This window comes from Pleuronectes platessa, chromosome 5, assembly GCF_947347685.1.
Source record: "Pleuronectes platessa chromosome 5, fPlePla1.1, whole genome shotgun sequence".
NCBI lineage: Eukaryota > Metazoa > Chordata > Actinopteri > Pleuronectiformes > Pleuronectidae > Pleuronectes > Pleuronectes platessa.
In genome coordinates this window covers 28,065,715-28,085,001 of record NC_070630.1, presented here as the reverse complement: position 1 = coordinate 28,085,001, position 19,287 = coordinate 28,065,715, and the positions used below count along the sequence as shown (strand labels likewise).

At 41.2% G+C, this 19,287-nt stretch overlaps 1 protein-coding gene across 1 annotated transcript; it reads left to right on the top strand.

Moving 5' to 3' along the window:
- The first annotated feature begins 2,174 nt into the window (after positions 1-2,174).
- barx2 (BARX homeobox 2) lies at positions 2,175-17,419 on the top strand. Its single transcript, XM_053422935.1, has 4 exons — positions 2,175-2,579; positions 8,827-9,142; positions 14,844-14,928; positions 15,714-17,419. The coding sequence occupies exons 1-4, from the start codon at positions 2,393-2,395 to the stop codon at positions 16,005-16,007; spliced, it is 882 nt and encodes a 293-aa protein (XP_053278910.1). The 5' UTR covers positions 2,175-2,392; the 3' UTR covers positions 16,008-17,419.
- Positions 17,420-19,287: the final 1,868 nt, after the last annotated feature.

Sequence of the window (19,287 nt, the reverse complement as noted above, 5' to 3'; positions counted from 1 at the left end):
ATGCAATTTTAATTTCCTTAAATATTATTATATCATTATTAGCTGGTGCTTCAATCAATCATTCATCATATCAATCATATCTATAAATAACTATTATTTTCATGATAATAAGCAAACTTCTTGGAGTTTCTCTCTCCCCCATTTCTCTCCTCTCTCCCCAACCAGCCGAGTCAAATTGATTCTGGTTCTAGAGTTTTGTTTAATTATATTTAAAAGATTTTTAAAGCGTTTGCTCGTTTTGGGAACTGTAAAGTTTCTCTATAATCTTGGCTCTCGACCTCGCTATGTTGTACTTCAAAATAATGTATGTTCTAATTTGGCGCTATATAAAAGGATATTTAATTGAATAGAAGATAATAGAGCTTGCTGAAAGCAGTAGCGGCCTAAAGTTACGCCTAAAATAATCGGATGGAATGATTCACAGTAGCAGGATCAGACAAATAATTTTAGTTTCAATATTGACTTTTTCTTTTAAATAGGCCTAATAATTGAAATGTGTGGCTGCAGTGCTTCTCTCCCTCTCTCACCTCCCACAGCAGTTCTCCTGTCCCTCCTCTCTGATCCGCAGGGCTCTGAGGAGAAGCTGAGCCTCCACGGATCCTCCTCCGATGACCCGACACACCGAGAACACGGAGCCTTCCATGAGTTACATGTGTTACCATTTCATGTGATGAAGATGATGATGATGGTCGTTTCTCCTCTCAGGACACCGGCGTTTCAAAGTATAGAAAATTGAAACTTAATAACTTTCTTCGCAGAATTGTTTTTGTTGAATAACAACAAATAAGAAAATACCACACTGAAATGTATTCTGTATTCGCTTGTGCAATCTAAAATCTAAAATATATACAAAAACATTCATCAATAATTGAAGCGATATCCGAAAGTGAAAGTAGGTCAACATCATTTTTCACGTGTTAAAAACAATATAAACAATTTAAACATTTAAGTAAGAAGATAGCGAGCCTGTTGAAATTAGTTATTATAACTCAGTTGTATCCTCACTTTAATTATTCTAGTTACTCATTCGATCTGCCTGTCACTTGCGATGTTGTTAAAAGTTTGTTTGTGTCCTCGTCCTCATATTGTCCTAAAACACGGATTTAGTGCGCATCTTGTTTGAAAGTCTTTCCGATGTTTGTCTTCAGTTCTATCGGAATCTCTGCGCACTTTCATGTCGTGATGATGATGAATTACAAGAAGTCACCGCAGCCTGTTTGACAGGTAAAGAAAGAAAGGACTTCAACAGCAGGATGTTTTCCTATTGGACGAAGGTGCTCATAATGTTGGTGTTCTTGCTGTTAATCCAGCAATAAATACACATTATTATTATTCTTAATGACTAATTATTATTAATTTACACGTTGGCTTAAACCTGCCCAGTGCTGCTATCGATACAGGACACAACATCTTTAAAAAGGCCTAATACTCTTTATATTATATAGTGTATATTGGGAATTAGAGGAAAAGCAATTTCAAGAAAATCATTAAATGATGCAATGTCTAAAGCACACTCGAGAATAAATGATCACTTAATATAATAAGAATTTCAGTAATAAATTTATTATAAAACCCATCAAGATAAATCTTTTGAATAAATCATTCGACAAAAATAAACAACTGGATAATCCCATGTTCTCAATGCATTATTCATAAACTACCACAGAGTGTATTTAATGTATTTGATCTGAAACTTTGATAATGATAGGAATACGTTTTAAATTAATTATTTGCATTGATTGCATTTGATTTCATTAAAAAAAAACATTACCTGATCCTGACCAAATCTTTTAGAGCCAATTAATATGAATTCATTATTCTGGTTAAAAACAACGTTTAGGGTTAATTAATATAAATAAATCTGGAGAGAGTGTTTAATTATTTGAATGTATGGGGGAGTATTTGGGAGGTGGCCATGTGAGTGTACAGTAAATGAGTGTATTCGTAAGAGAGAGAGAGAGAGAGAGAGAGAGAGAGAGAGAGAGAGAGAGAGAGAGAGAGAGAGAGAGAGAGAGAGAGAGAGAGAGAGAGAGAGAGAGAGAGAGAGAGAGAGAGAGAGAGAGAGAGAGAGAGCGAGAGAGCATGGCTCCAGATGAAGCAGCAGCGATGTGTTCAGGGACGGTTTATATAGCGGTGGTGTGAGCACCTCTCACTTTATTCCCTCTTTGGCGATGTGCGCAGCTCAAGTTCAAGGCTGCTGATCGTCAGCGCGACACTTCAGGGAGAGCTGCACCGCTTCTTACACATGAAACCATGACTCCTTTAAACGCCTGAACCTCCAGCACCGACACTCACACACGCGGGTTAACGTGCACCTAAGACGGACAGACAGATATCACCGAGCAACACAGACGCACTGTTCGGGGAAGGTACCGGCGCTCAGGGGCCGATCATGCACTGTCAAGCCGAGCTGAGGCTCTCCTCCCCCGGGCAGCTGAAGGCTGCCAGGCGGCGCTACAAGACGTTCATGATAGACGAAATCCTCTCCAAGGAGACTTGTGATTATTTTGAGAAGCTCTCTCTCTACTCGGTGTGTCCTTCTCTCATTGTCCGGCCCAAGCCTCTCCACTCATGTTCGGGTAAGACAACTCTTCTTTTTATTATAAATATTTATATTTAAAAAAAAAGGTAAATGTTTATTTATTTAGTCAACTTTTGGCACTCTTATGTATTAAGTTATATTATTGATTTTAGTTCAAGACTTTTGCGCTGCAGTGTATTTTGGATTATAATCCATCGACACATTTTGAGAGCTGAGATAAAGTTATTTCAACTTTTTTTAAATCATAATTCCTTGTGCATTCAAGTGTGCAAATAAACATATTGATCATTATGTCTATTACAATGCATCCTATAACAATGTGTCCTTACTTAAATTCATCCCCTGTTTCCATCATTATTTAATTTTCTTTTCATAGAGAACATTTAAAAGAAATTATTACAATGGTTGTTGCTTCCTCCTGAAGCTGCTCACTCTAAACTTTATAAATCACAGCAGCTCAAGTGTTGAAAATGGAAGTGTCAGTGAAAGTCAGTGATGCTTGAGGGCAAGATGATAAATACCTGCACTGATAAGTTACAGTTAAAAAAAAAAGAAAGGATCAGTGAGATATTAAGTAAAGCTATAATCAATCTCACTCCGACATGCCCCTGGTTGCTGTGCTGCAGCCTTTAGTCTATTTGATATAATTTGCTGTGATTAATGTAATGTGGCTGTTGCTGAATCAAAGGCCTTTTTCCTGATGAGTTTAGCCGCTGTTGGACATTTGCAGACAAAACGATTGTATGATGTTAATCTTCTAATGTCACATAGAAGTATATGTGACCCAGAGCTGTGAGCTGGAAACAGGGATTTCACGGTGCGTTGACAGTAGCAGCACCCTGTAAAAACACTGATAAAAGATAAACTGTTCTTCACATTTATGTAGCTTGATTAATACTGGATAAACTGAAGGAAGTAAACAAAAAATAATTTAAATGAATCACATTTGCTTTAAAACTAATCAAAACTTTTAATACTTGCTTTCATTTATATCCATCTCACCAAGAGGGTTGTAATTATGTATGTAGATGGTTGGATGGACAGATAGATAGATAGATAGATAGATAGACAGACAGACAGACAGATAGACAGATAGACAGATAGATAGATAGATAGATAGATAGATAGATAGATAGATAGATAGATAGATGGATTGGTAGATAGATAGAATAGATAGATAGATAGATAGATAGCTCATATATGCTAGATAGATAGAGAAAGAGAGATAGATAGATAGACAGACAGACAGACAGACAGACAGACAGACAGACAGACAGACAGACAGACAGACAGACAGACAGACAGACAGGCAGGCAGGCAGGCAGATCGACCGATAGATGGATAGATAGATAGATAGATAGATAGATAGATAGATAGATAGAATGATGGTTAGATAGAGAGATAGATAGATAGAATGACGGTTAGATAGAGCGATTGATAGATAGAAAGAGGGTTTGATAGAGAGAGATAGATAGATAGATAGTATGACCGTTAGATAGAGAGATAGAGAAATAGATGACCAAAATAGCTAAACAAAGCTCAGTTGGCACAGCACATGTTACCTTGTCAAAACAAAACCTCTTGATTGATTCTTAATTATAATTCCAGTTAAATCCGAATAACTCAACGGCTACTGCTCGCTCCAGTAACCATTAGGATAATTGCCCTAAAGTCTGAAATAATAGCCACTGCAATTTGATGATGACAGCGGCGGGTGAATAAAAATAGGTCTGAGCTATTCCCTCATCCCTCCAATATGGACAGGCGTACATGCTAGAGGGCACTATGGCAGGGCCTTGGCACCCCTCTGTTTGGATGGATAGAGTGACCTGCGGTGCATATCAGAACACTGTGCCCACCACTTATTTGTAGCCGTGGGGGTGTGAGACACAGTATATTCCCCAACATCAATGGCTTTTGAGTGCTGGATATAGAAGCTGGCAGGCTTACGGGGGCCTGGGTCGAAAGGGAGGCGTCCGGCCCCTGAGCTGCTGCTGTGGCTCCCTCAACAATGAAAAGTTGACTTCTTCATCCGGAAAAAAGGAGGGTGGTGCTATAACCTCTTGCTGCCAGTGGAGGCCGCTGAAAGACAGTGATGGCAATAATGTTTGTGAGATGGAGTTGATGACAATCCACTTGTTTCTCTTTGTGTTGTTTATCAATGATGCGCCTCTCAGCGTAATGTTCCATCTGCATTTTCCCTACGCCGGCCTGACTCTTTTTCTCATCTCTCCTATGGCGGCCCAGTCTATTTTTATATACAAGTGGCGGAACACCAAGCTTAATTTAGCACATTCACAGTGGCTAATTGTCTTGGAGTTGATTCCCTGTCAGTTACAGCCGGATCAGAGACGATGAACTGTTGCTGAACAGCGAGTGACGTGATGGCAGGTTATAATATTTCATTTAGAGTCCTGTCTCTCAGCGGGACCCAGGGCAGGGCTTTTAGTGGTGTTTTCTGGAGGAGGCAAAGAGATTAGGATCAACTGAGGTATAATCTCACCTGACAGCATGATGAAAAATAAAAACACGAGAAAAAGGAGGAGTCTGTGCAGCCTGAGGGCCAGCGCTCAGTGGCTCGGTATCCCGGCTGAGGGCTTATACAAATCTAAGTGAGCAAAAAGAAGGGTTTTCATCGCATCTTAAACCCTAATCTGCTGCAGACAATAAAACCTCCCATTAAGCACAAAGCCGTCTTGAAAGGGTTGATTACACCCACGTCAACACACACAGGAGAGTACACACCTACACAAAGACAAAACCTGTGCACGGCTTCCACCCCCAGTAAAAGATAATGCTTGACAACCTGTCATCTACTCACTTCCTAGCTGCCATCAGATTTTTTTTCTCTATTGCGACAAAGGATCAGTAATAAATCTTTTCTAAAAGCAGTTTAGGTTACAAAAGACCTGTGCGGATTAGGTTTCACATTAAACAGTTAAGGCTCGTGTTCAACACAAGTCCTTTTAAAGACGTTTGCCAGTGTGTGCCTGAGAAACTACTGACAATTAAAGTCAGCAAGACGTTCTTGATTTGTTGAAAATCACTATCAGATCGGTCTAATCTGTCATGTCCCGAAGGTGAATGCTTCTAATTAAAGCGAATCAGTCAGGACAGATATAGAAGCTGCGTGGCCTGTTGCCCTTCCCACTCTCACAGCGTTTTATTTGCACACTCAAAAGAGCAAGGCAGAACAAAAACAAAAACCTGTTTAACTGAGAAAAACTCTCAAGCTGTCACCAGCGGTTTATACCCAAAACGTGGCAAAAGTTCACAAACACATGTCGTAGCTTAGCCGTGAATCCTCCACTTCAGCTACCCATTGAGATAGAAAGAGGCAGAGAAGAAGAAATAAGAAACAGATGAGTGCAGGGGAAAGTGCGCCCTCGAAAAGCTGCTGCATGAATCTGTCATGCAGGTGTAAAAATTAAAATGTTCCCTGACGGCCATTTCAAATAATAAAAATGTGTTCTACTAAATGAGGATAACGCCATAACGACTATGTGAACAATTGTTGTCCAATTGTTGGTATGAAAAAGGAAAGCTTAACAAAGGGCTCTTCTTAGATCTATTCTTAGCAGGTATGTCTTCTGTAATGGTTTCCAAGAAGCACTTGTGCTAGTCCTCACATTCCCACTGTGATTATCAAGAGTATCAGTGTGCCTTTCGCATGGCCCCGGCTGCAGCTACACTCAAAACAGTTTATTTGTAGATTATTGACAGGACTCTGGCACTTGTCAACATGTCAGAGAGAGAGACGTTCTCGCCGTCAGTGGAAAGTCACCACGAGTGCTGACATTTCTCTCTCTCGCTTTGCTCGCTCTCTCTTTCGCTCTTTCTTTATTCCTCCTCTCTTGCACTTCCTCCGAGGGATTGTCCGGAGACAACTTCAAGCTCGCTGTTGACAAGACACTTCCTGACGGCCCCGAAGACAAACGCAGACGTTATTTCTCATTCGGGGCTGACGTGACTGACACTTCCGCTTGACTTTTGTGGCTGCCATTTCTCAAATCTCTCTCCTTTTTTAAAAACCTTTTATGTATTCCACAGATAATGCGACAGAATACATATGGAGGTATAAACATATCGAGATTATCTCAATACTTTATCTTGTGGAGCGTGCCCCCTGACTTATCTCTGAGTAGTCCACTAAACCAAATAGGTGTACTTACAATTCTGATACAGGGAACCATAAATAAAAGGAAATGAAAGACGCTTGTATAAATAAGATTATAAATGAAGAGAGGTGCTTAGAGCTCTGTCATAGCTTAAGATGTTAAATCTGTCTGGTTTCAGCTGTAGTCTCACAGTAATTTCAATCATAATAAAGAGCTCTTTTTATTCTGTGTCTCCATTGCATTATGCTGAGGGGCTGTGGCCTTCACGATAAGATTAAAGTAATTTCATTAAGATCTGAGCAACTCAAATGTCTGGCCGTCTGGCTTTCAAAGAATATACCTGGTATGCAAAGTTTTGGATCCATACATTAAAATGTATACCCAAACATTTTTTGATATCTTATTGAACAAGTTTCCAGAATTCCAAGATTTCTATCAGAATATCAAATCTTCCACCGTCCCACAGTTGATCCAACATAACTCAGAAAATGACTGTACTTTGATGTGATATATGGGGTGTTCAAATACCTCATCTTCACTCAGTACCCCTCCACATGGGGCTGCTTGGCAGTTTGTTTCATGTTTTGAACGTTTCCTCTCACTCTTGGTCTCTTATCGTAATACATGAATCACATCTCTATTGACATCCATGTGAAATCCCTCATATACAGGAGTACATGCACCGAACCCACTGATCAACTGATATTTGACATCTAACATTAATACAGATAAGTGCTGGGAGAAAAACTCAAAGCAATATAAGCGGGTAGAGAGAGTGAGGAGGTCTTCTTGTTCAGACCTGTTGCAACAGCAGGATTCTAAATGCTGGAGGGTTACCGATGACCTCAGTGCCTTACTATGATGTCATGATGAGCCCAAGGCAGTGTCTGGTGTCTGCATGTGTGCAGAGAGCAACTGTGCATGCAGCACTGAGACTCCTCATGCTTGACTTACGTCTGATCGTGGCGTTTACTTCTGCACAGTTCATATGTACTGTAGGTTTTACTAACGTTTTATTAGTTTGCTTAATCCACATGTGCTAAAATCCATATGTTCTGGGAGAAAACAAGAGAGACACTATAGAAAACTAGCAAAAAAAATCTAAGTTGTGGTTTCCATGTGTGTCAAAGTGTTTATGTTGTCTGTTGTGGTCAATGAGGAGATTGGTGCGAAAGATCTACCGCACAGGAACACACATGCAGTGTGTGTGTGTGACTGTGTGTATGAGTGTGTGTGGGTGAAAACCTCCTATTTTCTCTCCTCCATTGTCCACCTTTTTATCTCACTATATATATTCCTTCTCTACTTCCATAATCCCCCCCCCCCCCCCTGTGTGTCCTCTAATCAGACCATGCATTACAGTGTGAGCTGTGCTGGGCCTGCTGCTTGTAAATTCCTTCTTTTTTTTTACGGATTGTTTTTTTTATATCTGACGCTGTGAGGATTTTTCTGGCAGATATTATGTTCACTTTGGTTGACCCACCACATCCTGTCGGCCAACCTCCTGGTCTCCTTCCCTCCCGCCTCGGCTCCAGACAAGTGTTACTTTTTATTGATTCTGGCGTCTTGCTGCTTCTGTCTGCCCTGATAAAGAGAAAATATGTGTGTGTGTGTGTGTTTGTATATGACTGTGCACATTCATAGGAGGGGGAGAGACTATTAAGAGAGAGAGGGTTAAAAAAAACTTTATTATTTCATCAGCATTTGATTTAGTTTTTTTTTTTTTATTGCAGCTCAGTCTGTGTCTGAATTTGTGTGTGTGTGTGTGTGTGGGGGGGATTTTGTCAGGCTGGGTGTGTGCTTGTGGTTTAGCGTTATGAAGCCAGTTATCATTTAACAACCTCTGAAAAATAATCATTCATTTGAAGGGTTCAGGGGAAGCGGTGAAAAACACAGCCTGCGTCATCGAGGTCACGGCCCTCTACATGGAGGAGGTCAAAAGCATAACGTTTTCCACAGCAAACAGTGCGATTAAAAATGTAGCTGTCTCAGCAATTACAACCGGTCGATAACTGTACAACCGAGGTGACAGAGGAGAGGAGCCCACTAAAAACTTACTGTGAATCAGAAGGATAACATAATCTTTGTCCTCTGTGTTTTATCCACTCCACCTTAATGCATTTCTTTCTGTTTCTGTCATCTGACGAACCGTCTCTGCTCCTCCAGGCTCCTCATCACTTCGGGCCTACCCGCTCCTCTCGGTGATCACACGGCAGCCTCCCAACATGCCCCCGCACCTCCCCCAGCCACAGTCTCCAGGTGGGGTCCCCTCGCACCTGTCCCTGCTCTCCCCGCAGCATCTGCGGGGGTCCGAGTCATCGCCCAGCCAGACGCCTCTCAGCATCAGCAGCGAGTCGGAGACGGAGCGCAGCACACCCCGCCTGAAGAAGCCACGCCGCAGCCGCACCATCTTCACCGAGCTCCAGCTGATGGGCCTGGAGAAGAAGTTCCAGAAGCAGAAGTACCTCTCCACGCCAGACAGGTCAGTGTAGTTCACACACTCACATCTGATTGGATAGAGGATAGATACAGAAAGACCTAGTTTGACCTCTTTAGAATCTCGGGATATTCTCCGGAGGGGCTGCACGTGAGATAACAAATGTCCAGACAGTTTCTCTGGTGTTTCTCCAGCCACAGCTCCAGAGGTCTCACTGTAAGCAAGTGGGTGTGTCGTTAGTGTTTCTATCACACTACAGACACACAACTGGAAAAAAACAAAAGAATACAAATATCTCACCAAGAAGTCACCAACAAAGATGTCAAGAGAGCTTTCGGTGAAAAGGGCAATTACGATGTACACAAACAAAAACATGTGACCTCTGCTCCACACCCCCCCCCACCTCACCTGAACACCTGCTGTGTTGTTCTTGTGTGAAAGTCCGGACCGGATTCTCCAGACATTCTCCAGAGTTCAGGTCTGAAAACGATATAGGTAGATTGGATTAGGTAGATTATAGTCATCAAAACACACACACACACACACACACACACACACAGCCGCACGCACACACACGCACACGCACACGCACACACACACACGCACGCACGCACGCACACGCACGCACACACAAACACACACTGAGAACTGAAAGAACACTCTGCATAAGGCGTATACTAAATCATGACAGCGCTGACCTCATAGCTAACTTAAATTATTTTGTGATTAAGTCACAGTGATGAAATCAAACCACTGATGTGTTAGAGGTAACCAACATCACAGTTATTAAATTTCTACATGAAAGCTACCAGAGTCATATAGGTGTCACTCAACTGTGACATTTTGATAACCTGCATACCTGGCAGAGAGAGCAGTTTGAAAGTACAGTGCAATCATGCGCACACATTCATAAAGCCACAAGTGCAATTATGGCGCAGTGGTTAAACTAACATCATATTCTTTCTTTTTTTATTTATCCCACGGGGGGAACGTCTCATGTAATGTGAATTTCTCTAAGCCAGAACATTACCTCAGCATTCTAGTTGAGACAAGAGTAACGTTTTAACCCAGCAAAGAAAAAGGCCCCAACAAAGAAACAGTGACTTATTCAAGAAAACGGGGACGGTAGCCAACAAAAGCAAACACAAATGTATTACATTGATTTACTGCCAATCATCTCACATGTGCAGGTGCACATGAAGCACGTTCAGCTCTCCACGATAAGATGAAGTAAGCTGCATGTTAATATCTGTCGGTCTCGGTCTTAACTTTCATGCTCTGGGTCATTTTTGGGACCCGACATGAGGTTGGCCCATATTTTCAAGTTTTATTGAACGTCTTACTTTTATATTTGGCCCACAGGCCACTTTTCCATTTTAACCCAGAATAGTATTGGACCGTAAATGTTGTAAAAAGCTTCCCCTCACATACGCACTAGGAATTTAAAACTGCTTGTGAACCCACGTTACTCAAATGAGTTGTTTCATACTGTGGAAAGCAAAAGAAAAGTATGTAACCCTTTTGGAAGTTCCTGGTTTCTCTGGGATAACTGGTCATAAAATCTGATGTGTTCTTGATCCAAGTCAAAAGTAAAGATAAACACAAGGCTTTTAAGATAATAGCACAAAAGCTGTCATTATCTTTTGTGTCTTTATTGAGCACACCCAGTAAACAATCACATGCAGTCCTGCCAATAAAAAGTAAGTGATGAAGTAACTGGTCAGACCTCTTTCTGCTGCAGCAGCTTCCTGTAGCTCCTGAAGCTGCAGTGCACAATGTTCAGGAGGAATGACAGAGCTTTTCTTGGTGCTTCAGCTCAGCCATTATTTACTCATTCTGCGATGTTCAGGCTCATTGTGCTGCTGCGTCGCACAGCTTCATCGGAGCTCACGCCAAGCTGCATGCACCACCATATCCCTTCCTTTCGGTTAGACATATTGTTTTTGCATAATTGCCTTAATCACATGAGACTCCTCTCCATTTAAGTTGTTTTGTTGATGTGCTCTTTTAGGTTTTCATCCCCTTGTTAGAATATTTTGGGTCGTTTTTCTTCACCCTAGTCGAGTGGGAAGGAGGGAGGATTTTGCACGTTGTACAGATTGTTAAGCTTTAAAGCATTTGTGAATATGGGCTATACAACTAAAATTACATTGATTTGAGAACGTTTAGGAGCAAAGCTGGCCTAAAGGCCGGCGCATGCTTCTACAACTGCGTCTTTTCACGTAGCTGTGTCGAAGGACTCATTGTCATTCATGCTTCTCTAAGCGTTGCGCTTGTTGCAAAGCAATTCCCCGCCAGAACACTAGGCGGAGTAACATTTTTTGTTGAAGACGGCCCTAAAGACGTCTTCTTTGTGTGTGGCAGTCGTCGTCGACTGTTTATCTACATCGCCACTGCGGCTCCTCATAGCCTTCAGTGACGGGTTATACAAGTCATACTTTCGGATCTCTTCTGCCAACCGCTCTTCTATTTGGTTCATATTCGTTCTTCTAAATCTACCGTTGTTTCTGCCGGTATTATGTGGCATGAAACCGGAAATGCGACTCTGGAAAGGATGTAGTTAGCGGACCAATCACAGCCTTGTGGGCTGCGTGAGGCTTGCAGAGCTTTGCTGTATAGTTAGAAAAATTGGGCAATGCACGTAAGAAGAGATACATAAGCATGTAAGGGGCCCGGAAGGGCTCTTGCGCTTGCGGGCCCGTGAAAACGCAGAAGCATGCGCCGGCCTTTAGTTATCAGGCTCCCTCCTCTGTTCTTCACCTTTGTGTTGATCTTTCCATGTTGGTATGCAGAAAGCCTTTTACACCAGGTCGGCCTGCACATTTGTTACAAATGAAAGTCAATGTAATAAGTCCACAAAACTTTTTTGTAAAAATGTCATTAGCAACTTCCAGTGTTAAGCTGCTCTACTGCAAACTACAGGGAGTGCACCATTTTTTTTCCAGGAGAACAGCATGCGTTCTTATAGTGTACTACAATGGACGACTTGCTCCATGCAACCATAAATGATGATTTGTAAATGGTGAATTTAGGGCTGGGCAACCAAACATTAACCTTAACTTATTTATTGTAAATAAAATTTTACAACAATAGTAATATAACACAGGCCCAAACTATATCGATATAATTCTTATGCACAGTTAAAACACAGTGAGGAGGTTTAACACGTAATTGATAGCTCAGATTTGTAAAATCTTGGCAGTTTGTCAAGTGTTTCTCTGCTATCAAAGAAGAATTTCAAATCACAACCTTCACTCAGGAGCAAAAAAACTTCTCTTTATATGGTTATTTTAGTTTTTACCTCATATGCTCTTTTAACTTTGTAACCCTTTCCAGCTTTATGATAATGAGATCTCCTTCTTTTACTATGCATGGCTCACATTGGCAGCAAACCGCAAACTTAAAATGTTTCTACGAATCAAAGTAGCTCTAAGCCACACCTCCAATCCGGTTCCAGATTGACAGAGGTTCACATGTTTTTTCCAACAACATAACCGGATCAACCCAGCGATTAGTTTGGTATTAGTGCAAAGACTTTTTCAGCTTTACATGGATTGAGATGTAACCACATTGTTTGTCAAATTACTACATATATAAAAAACAAATGGCAAATTGTTCACTTACTTTTCATGTCAACAGTATATATACAGTAGTATGAATCTAAAGTGATTCAAAACTTCATGTACAATATGTTCACACATGATGACTACACTCACACCCTCTTTGCAACATATCTGCTCACCACATCCAATCTGAAAAGACATTTGTATATTCGGAATAAATCAAAATTATTTGTCTTGCTATTTATGTCCCCTTCCGCGGGGAAAACTCCCACGATGCATTATTAAATATATCATATCTTGGCTTGCCTGCACTTGTTGGAAAGGTGCCATGACTCATCTTACAGCAGAAGCCCCGGGGCAGAGCACAACTCTCTGATCAAAACCAACCACCGTACGGGTAGCTGTGCCAAAATACTGTGTCCTGTCAAAATATCTGATTCTGACACTGTGTTCAAAATTAATTAAATATCCTGATTTTGGAAAAACATCAACGGAGAAAATCCCCCCTATTTAAACCCCACATCAAAAGGTGTGACGTCCTCCACTTTGGATTGTTTTGATCCAAAGATAACTTTTTTCTCTTCTTTTTCTTGGCCTGGGAACTCTGCGGTCTGGAATCAAGACTGTGCATGGAGGAGCAGCAGGAACCACAACCCAAATTATCCCTGAAAAAAGATTTACAATTAATTTTATCGTAGAGCAATAATGATTTTACAGAGTTTCCAATTATAATAATCAATGCCTTAATCCTCATCATCATCCTCCTCATCATCATCATTAATTATTATTATTAAAGTGTAGTGGGAGCCAAGATTCCCTCATTAAAAAGGCCTGAGACTGGAACAAAATGGCGGTCTTGCCTAGAGGGAGTAGCTCAGAATACGGTTTTGCCAAGTGTGTGGTTTCCCTCCATTGAGAACCAGAGAGCATACATAAGTGGGATGTTTTTTCCTTCTGCAATTACTTTTTGTCACCTTCGGTCGCTGCCTTGCTTGAGACCAGGCTATGACACGCACACTGGCAGCTCTTTATGTGAGGTATAGGGTTGTGTAGATGATCCAATGAATCCCAGGGATTTGTCGTCGCTCTGCTTTTTAGATTTTGTCACTGCTTTCCCTGTTTCCTCTTCCACTTTCACCATCAAATGAAGCGCGGTTCCTTTCACTCTGTGGTCGGTGGGTAAGAGAAACCCTTCATCTGACTCTTAAAGACTTCAAGACGAGCAGGGAAGAGGAAATCTCTTTTGAAAAACCCCTCGAAAGCCGCTCCTCCCCATAACAAACGCCTTTCTTACTCTATCTGTCCCTTTCCTGAGCTATCACATTTCCCACAAACCAATAGCCCTATTAGTCATGGATCAACACATGTGGTGGAAACATTTAGAATCATCTAGCTACAATTACTGTGATTGGGTTACTGACCTCAGAGGTTTCAAACACAGTTTCCTCTAGCTGCAGGTATACAGTGTCAAACTCGAGCTGTTAGCAAATGGGCTTAACTGCGAGAAACAAAGACAGAATAAGGCTGGTGAAAAAGTCTTGTAATTTAGGATGAGGTTTTAATGCTGGGGACTAGAAATTAAATTATAAAGATTACATTGACCCAATGATAACGTATCAGTAATATTGTCAAAATGGGCTGAAGACGAAAGCACTTATACACAAACTGAAGTAATTTTTTATAATTGAAATAAGATATTCTTAATCAATAAAAATAAATCTGATTTGCAGCACTAAAATTTAAAATTGAAGAATTTCCCTACTAAAGCCACTTTACATTTTTTTTGTATGAAAACTTGGTTGGTAAATGAATACCACCTTAGAATAAGTAAATCAAATGCACTAGTTGTTGCAGTGTAGCAGTTGTTAGCTGTGGCAAGAGCACAAGTAGCTCTAATATTACTGTACCAACCAGGTCGTCATAGTCATTAATTAAAATGGAATTTTACAATGATATAACATGAAACCAATGAGCGTTTGGTGACCTCTAACTATGATGTGTATATAATGAATACATTAACGATATACATGGTGTCTTTGGTAGACTGGCATGAAACATGCAGCTTTTTTAAAAAAGAGATGCAAATGGATTTTATAAAGCTGTTACTAATATAATAGTTGGCAGTAGGTGTGTGAAATGTCTTATGTCTAATGTGCAGCTTGTTTTTCTTTCTGGTTCTGCAGGTTAGACCTGGCCCAGACACTGGGTCTCACACAGCTCCAGGTGAAAACATGGTACCAAAACAGACGTATGAAGTGGAAGAAAATGGTAAGTGTTAGCACCACAGTAAAGACTTGCATGTTTCCTCTTCTAATTCCTGTCCAGACCTTATTACTTCTCTAACAGGAATGCGGCCCTTTGAGGAGCATGTGAATGAACAGCTACTACATCTGTAAATGACATAAAATCAATGCAGAGTGACATCGATATAATTTTACATCAAGTTGGATGCTAAATGTGATCTTCCTAAAGTGGTTCATGACTGTTATAAGAGAAAACCCTGAATGGCAGTTGCTCTGTAAATGATCCATATGACAGATCTTGGCCAAACGTGAACGTCCTCCACAAAGGACAGAAAATTCTAAATAAAGGAAAATTGGTGAACCAAAAGTCTTTTAAATCCCTCATATGTGCCACTGAAGGTTACATGTTTGTATTTATTTCATATTTATTTTTGTCATTAATGGATCAGAGCTTCTTCTTTTCTCCCAGAAGTCTTTTCATTTACATGCTAACCAACTGCTCAATGTAATGTTGGTGAGAAAAGCAAGTGTAATGTCACAGCATAGCAGGAAGAGAGGGTGTGTAAAGTCAAAGCGCAGTGTGAGGTGTGACCTATGATGACGGCAGTGTGAGCAAACACTTTGGCAGAAGGGTCAACAATTCAGAGAAAAAAAAAAAGAGTCAAATCGTTAAAGATGAATCAGTGCACAAGGGGCGGCCAGCAGCAATATGTCTTCTCTTAATTACTATAATAGCAAGCATTGCCTTTGACTGCTGCTGCCATTTATTACCAGGAGCAGTCAGCTAACGTTGTCTATGTGTTATTCTAGGTGCTCAAAGGAGGTCACGAGGCCCCGACTAAGCCCAAGGGAAGACCCAAGAAGAACTCCATTCCCACCACCGAGGAGATAGAGGCTGAGGAGCGAAGGATGAAGATGGAGGAGGAGGAGGAGGAGAGGATGAGCCGGGAGGCTGATCAGGTGCCGTTGGCTTGCAGAGCGGAAGCATCTCAGCTGGAACCTCAAGATCTCAGTTCAGACATTCACAGTGCGGCCCGAGTGCTGGAGGAATCTGAGCGAGAGGTGCCGCTCCTCAAGCAATCAGAGACTCACGCAGACAGCTAAGCGACAACAACGCAACCAAAGACTAAGCCAACCTGAAAACAAATAGTGCCTCAGGATCACTTCAAAAATTATAAGAAAATAAGAAATAAAAACACAGCCTGTGTGGTGTTTAGAGCCATTTTTTCTTTAGGGATTTGACTGGAGACATATCAGTGTCCATTCTTTACCTAATGTCACCTTTAAAAATGTTTTTGTGTACTGGACTATGATCCATTCAAAGAGCTAACCTGCAGAGACACTGATTGCACTGGTGTAACTTTGGCCCTGGCTCCACAGTAAGAGGAGTGTAAATGTGTCAAATCCAAATAGGTCAGTCAAGCCTTAACACACAGTGACATGCATCACAGCATTGAGTCATTGTGATGACAAGATCTCACACACACACACACACACACACACACACACACACACACACACACACACACACACACACACACACACACTAACACACACATACACACACACACACACACGCACACCTGATATAGAAAGCTGCCTCACACAGTGCATGTGCCAAAATACCAAACTTTTGCCTTGTGTCTCTCTGTATTTATGTATTATACAGTACATCTCTCTACACTGCCATAAACCTAGGATATTAAAATGGCTACAGTGCCTTGACGGTCTCAGAGGAAAGCTTTTAAACTGTTGATGAATATAACAAATGCAAGTATATTTTCTAGAGTGATTTTTGATTATTACACGTGCAGTTTTTTTTGTGAAGATTGTAAAGTTTAGAAACTGTGCGTAGGTACAGATTTAAGGCACAACCGTGTTCATGATTTCCTTGCATTCTGTTTCCAACTGAAAAAGGTCTGCCAAGCCATACACACCCTGTATCATACTGTAGAAATGTGTATAAAGTATAAGATATATGATACTGCCAGATATATATGTAAAACAGTATTTTTAACTGCTGTTTTAAATTGGATTAAAATAGTTTGTATGTATGATGTTACAGCCGTTCCTTATCTTCTTTTTCCTGCTTTCTCCCGCGAGCCCACTAAGTATGTTAAGCTGCTACAGAATCTCAGAGGGAGTAAATCAGCAGCTTTTTTTTACTTCTTTTTTAGCTCGCAGCCTTTGCGTGACTACCTGAATCAGTACGTTAGAGCTGCATGAACGTAATGCTGTCTTCAACATTATGTTATTAACTGACTCATCCGTGTACTCCTTGCAAAGATTTGTCATTTTAAAAGTGTTCTCACTCTTTTCGATCTATAAAGATTTATTTTTATTTGTTGTTGCTCCATATGAAAAGTCCAGTATTTTTCTGATGTAAATACAATGCTTGTTTGGTGAGCTTGTTTGCTGTTTTTTTTTTTAGGTTTGTGTAAAATTGTTTTTACCATATACCATGTAAAAGTGTGTGTTTATGTATTTAAATGCACTTAATAAAAAAGGCATCATTTAAGTTGTGTTTGGTATCATTAAGGTGGAGTTGTGTGAAATCCTCTTTCTAATTTGAATTCATATCCTCAATCTTCACATATCTAATGCATCACACTCACGCTGCTTCAACCAGTTTTTCTGCACACTGTTTTTTAAGCCCATTTCTTTTTTTTACCGCTCCAACGACAATTTGAAGTCACCTACAGAATCCCATTAAATGACTCCACAAATTATTCTCCAACGCACTGTCATGTCATGCCGAGTGTATAAATCAAACAGTTACAGTAGCTCTGGCAGGTTGGAGTTTCGGGCAGATCCATTACCGAGGACAGCTCTTGAAGATGTATTAGTCGTAGGCAAGGTTCAGCATAAATCACATTGGCGAGAACAAAGCATTTAAGCATTCCATGTTGTGACATTTATCATCTTTATCTGTGCGGCAAACAAGATGTGCCTGTGGTGCACCTCAGGGCTTCTGTCCGTGACCATGACTGAGTGAGGCGCAAACTGAAGTGTAGTTTTTAGTGCCTGATACTGGACATGGATGATTTCTAAAGCAAACAGCAGAGGTTAGCAGTGAGTGATGAACGCTGTGCTTTGACACCTTGTGCAAACACTCGCAGCGTGCTCCATCTCTGTGTGTGTGTGAGTGTGTGTGAGTGTGTGTGAGTGTGTGTGTGTGTGTGTGTGTGTGTGTGTGTGTGCTTCTCTTGGAAGCGTGTTCAAACAATTTACGTTTTTCAAGCTCAAAGAATAAACTGAATGGTTTCATTGTTGGAAAAACTTTGAGCTGTTTTTTAATAAAAAAATCATCGTTCCATTTATACAATCAAGCAGTATAAAGAATTTTTCTAAATCTGCTGCTCAGCAACTGCAACACAACTTGTGTTGAATTGATACCAACAACTTTTGTAAAGAATGTACTGAACTTGGATATTCAAGAAATGGTGATGCCCGTCTCTTCAGGGTTACACCGAGCTGCTTCACCTCAAATTCACCACCTGGTTAAAGCCTCTGGAGCACGTACAGTGTATTAATTGCTGGGAATGAGTGCCAACGTTTTCCTATTCCATATCCTTGTGAAAACAGAGGCTCTGGCTGGCAGGCGCAGAGGCAGGTCTGTGAAGCGAGCTGCAAGTCTCCACAGGCCGGTGAGCTCCTCCAGGCTGATTGTTGTGTGGCGAGGTAAGGAAGACTTCCAGAGACAGCCCTGCGGTGAGACACTGGCGGTCTAATTGGGGAACCTGTTATTTTCTCACAGGTCCAAGTTCAGCGGTAGGTCACAGGAGTGGAGTGGTGTCAGCCTTGGCCAGCCCTTCCCCCATCCCACCCACCCACCAACTGAGACATACATCGCGCACCTTCACCTGTCAGCTTAGCGTACGCTCAGGTAATTAGCAGAGGGGCTGATCTGGGGGTGGGGTGGGGGGGCGAGTACAGCTCGTGTTTCGCCTTTATTGTGTGTTGACAGAGGAAGTTATCTCTAAATGGTGAATGCAGGAGCAACAGCAGGGGCTTAACTGAGTCAATAAAGGTGGATGCTTTTTTACGACACGCACAATGCTCCCCACTGTCTTCCACCACAGAGGAGAGGCATTGGCTTGAGGATCACCTCCTCCCTGTCAGACGGGTGGATCACTGTGGCGCTTGCTTCCTGTTGAGCAAGATTTGGGAGAAATAAAGTTTTAGTTCATGGAATATCAAAATACAAACTAAGCTGTCAATCAGTAGGGGGCACACCAATGCCCCAAAGTCCCCTCAGGTAACCATTATAAACCTCAGAACATATAGCATTTTTAAATCAAGATGATTATTTTCGAAAAAATCCGCAATGTCTTTTTTCGCAATGTTAAAGAAAGCGAATAAAGAGATCCAAATCTGTACCAAA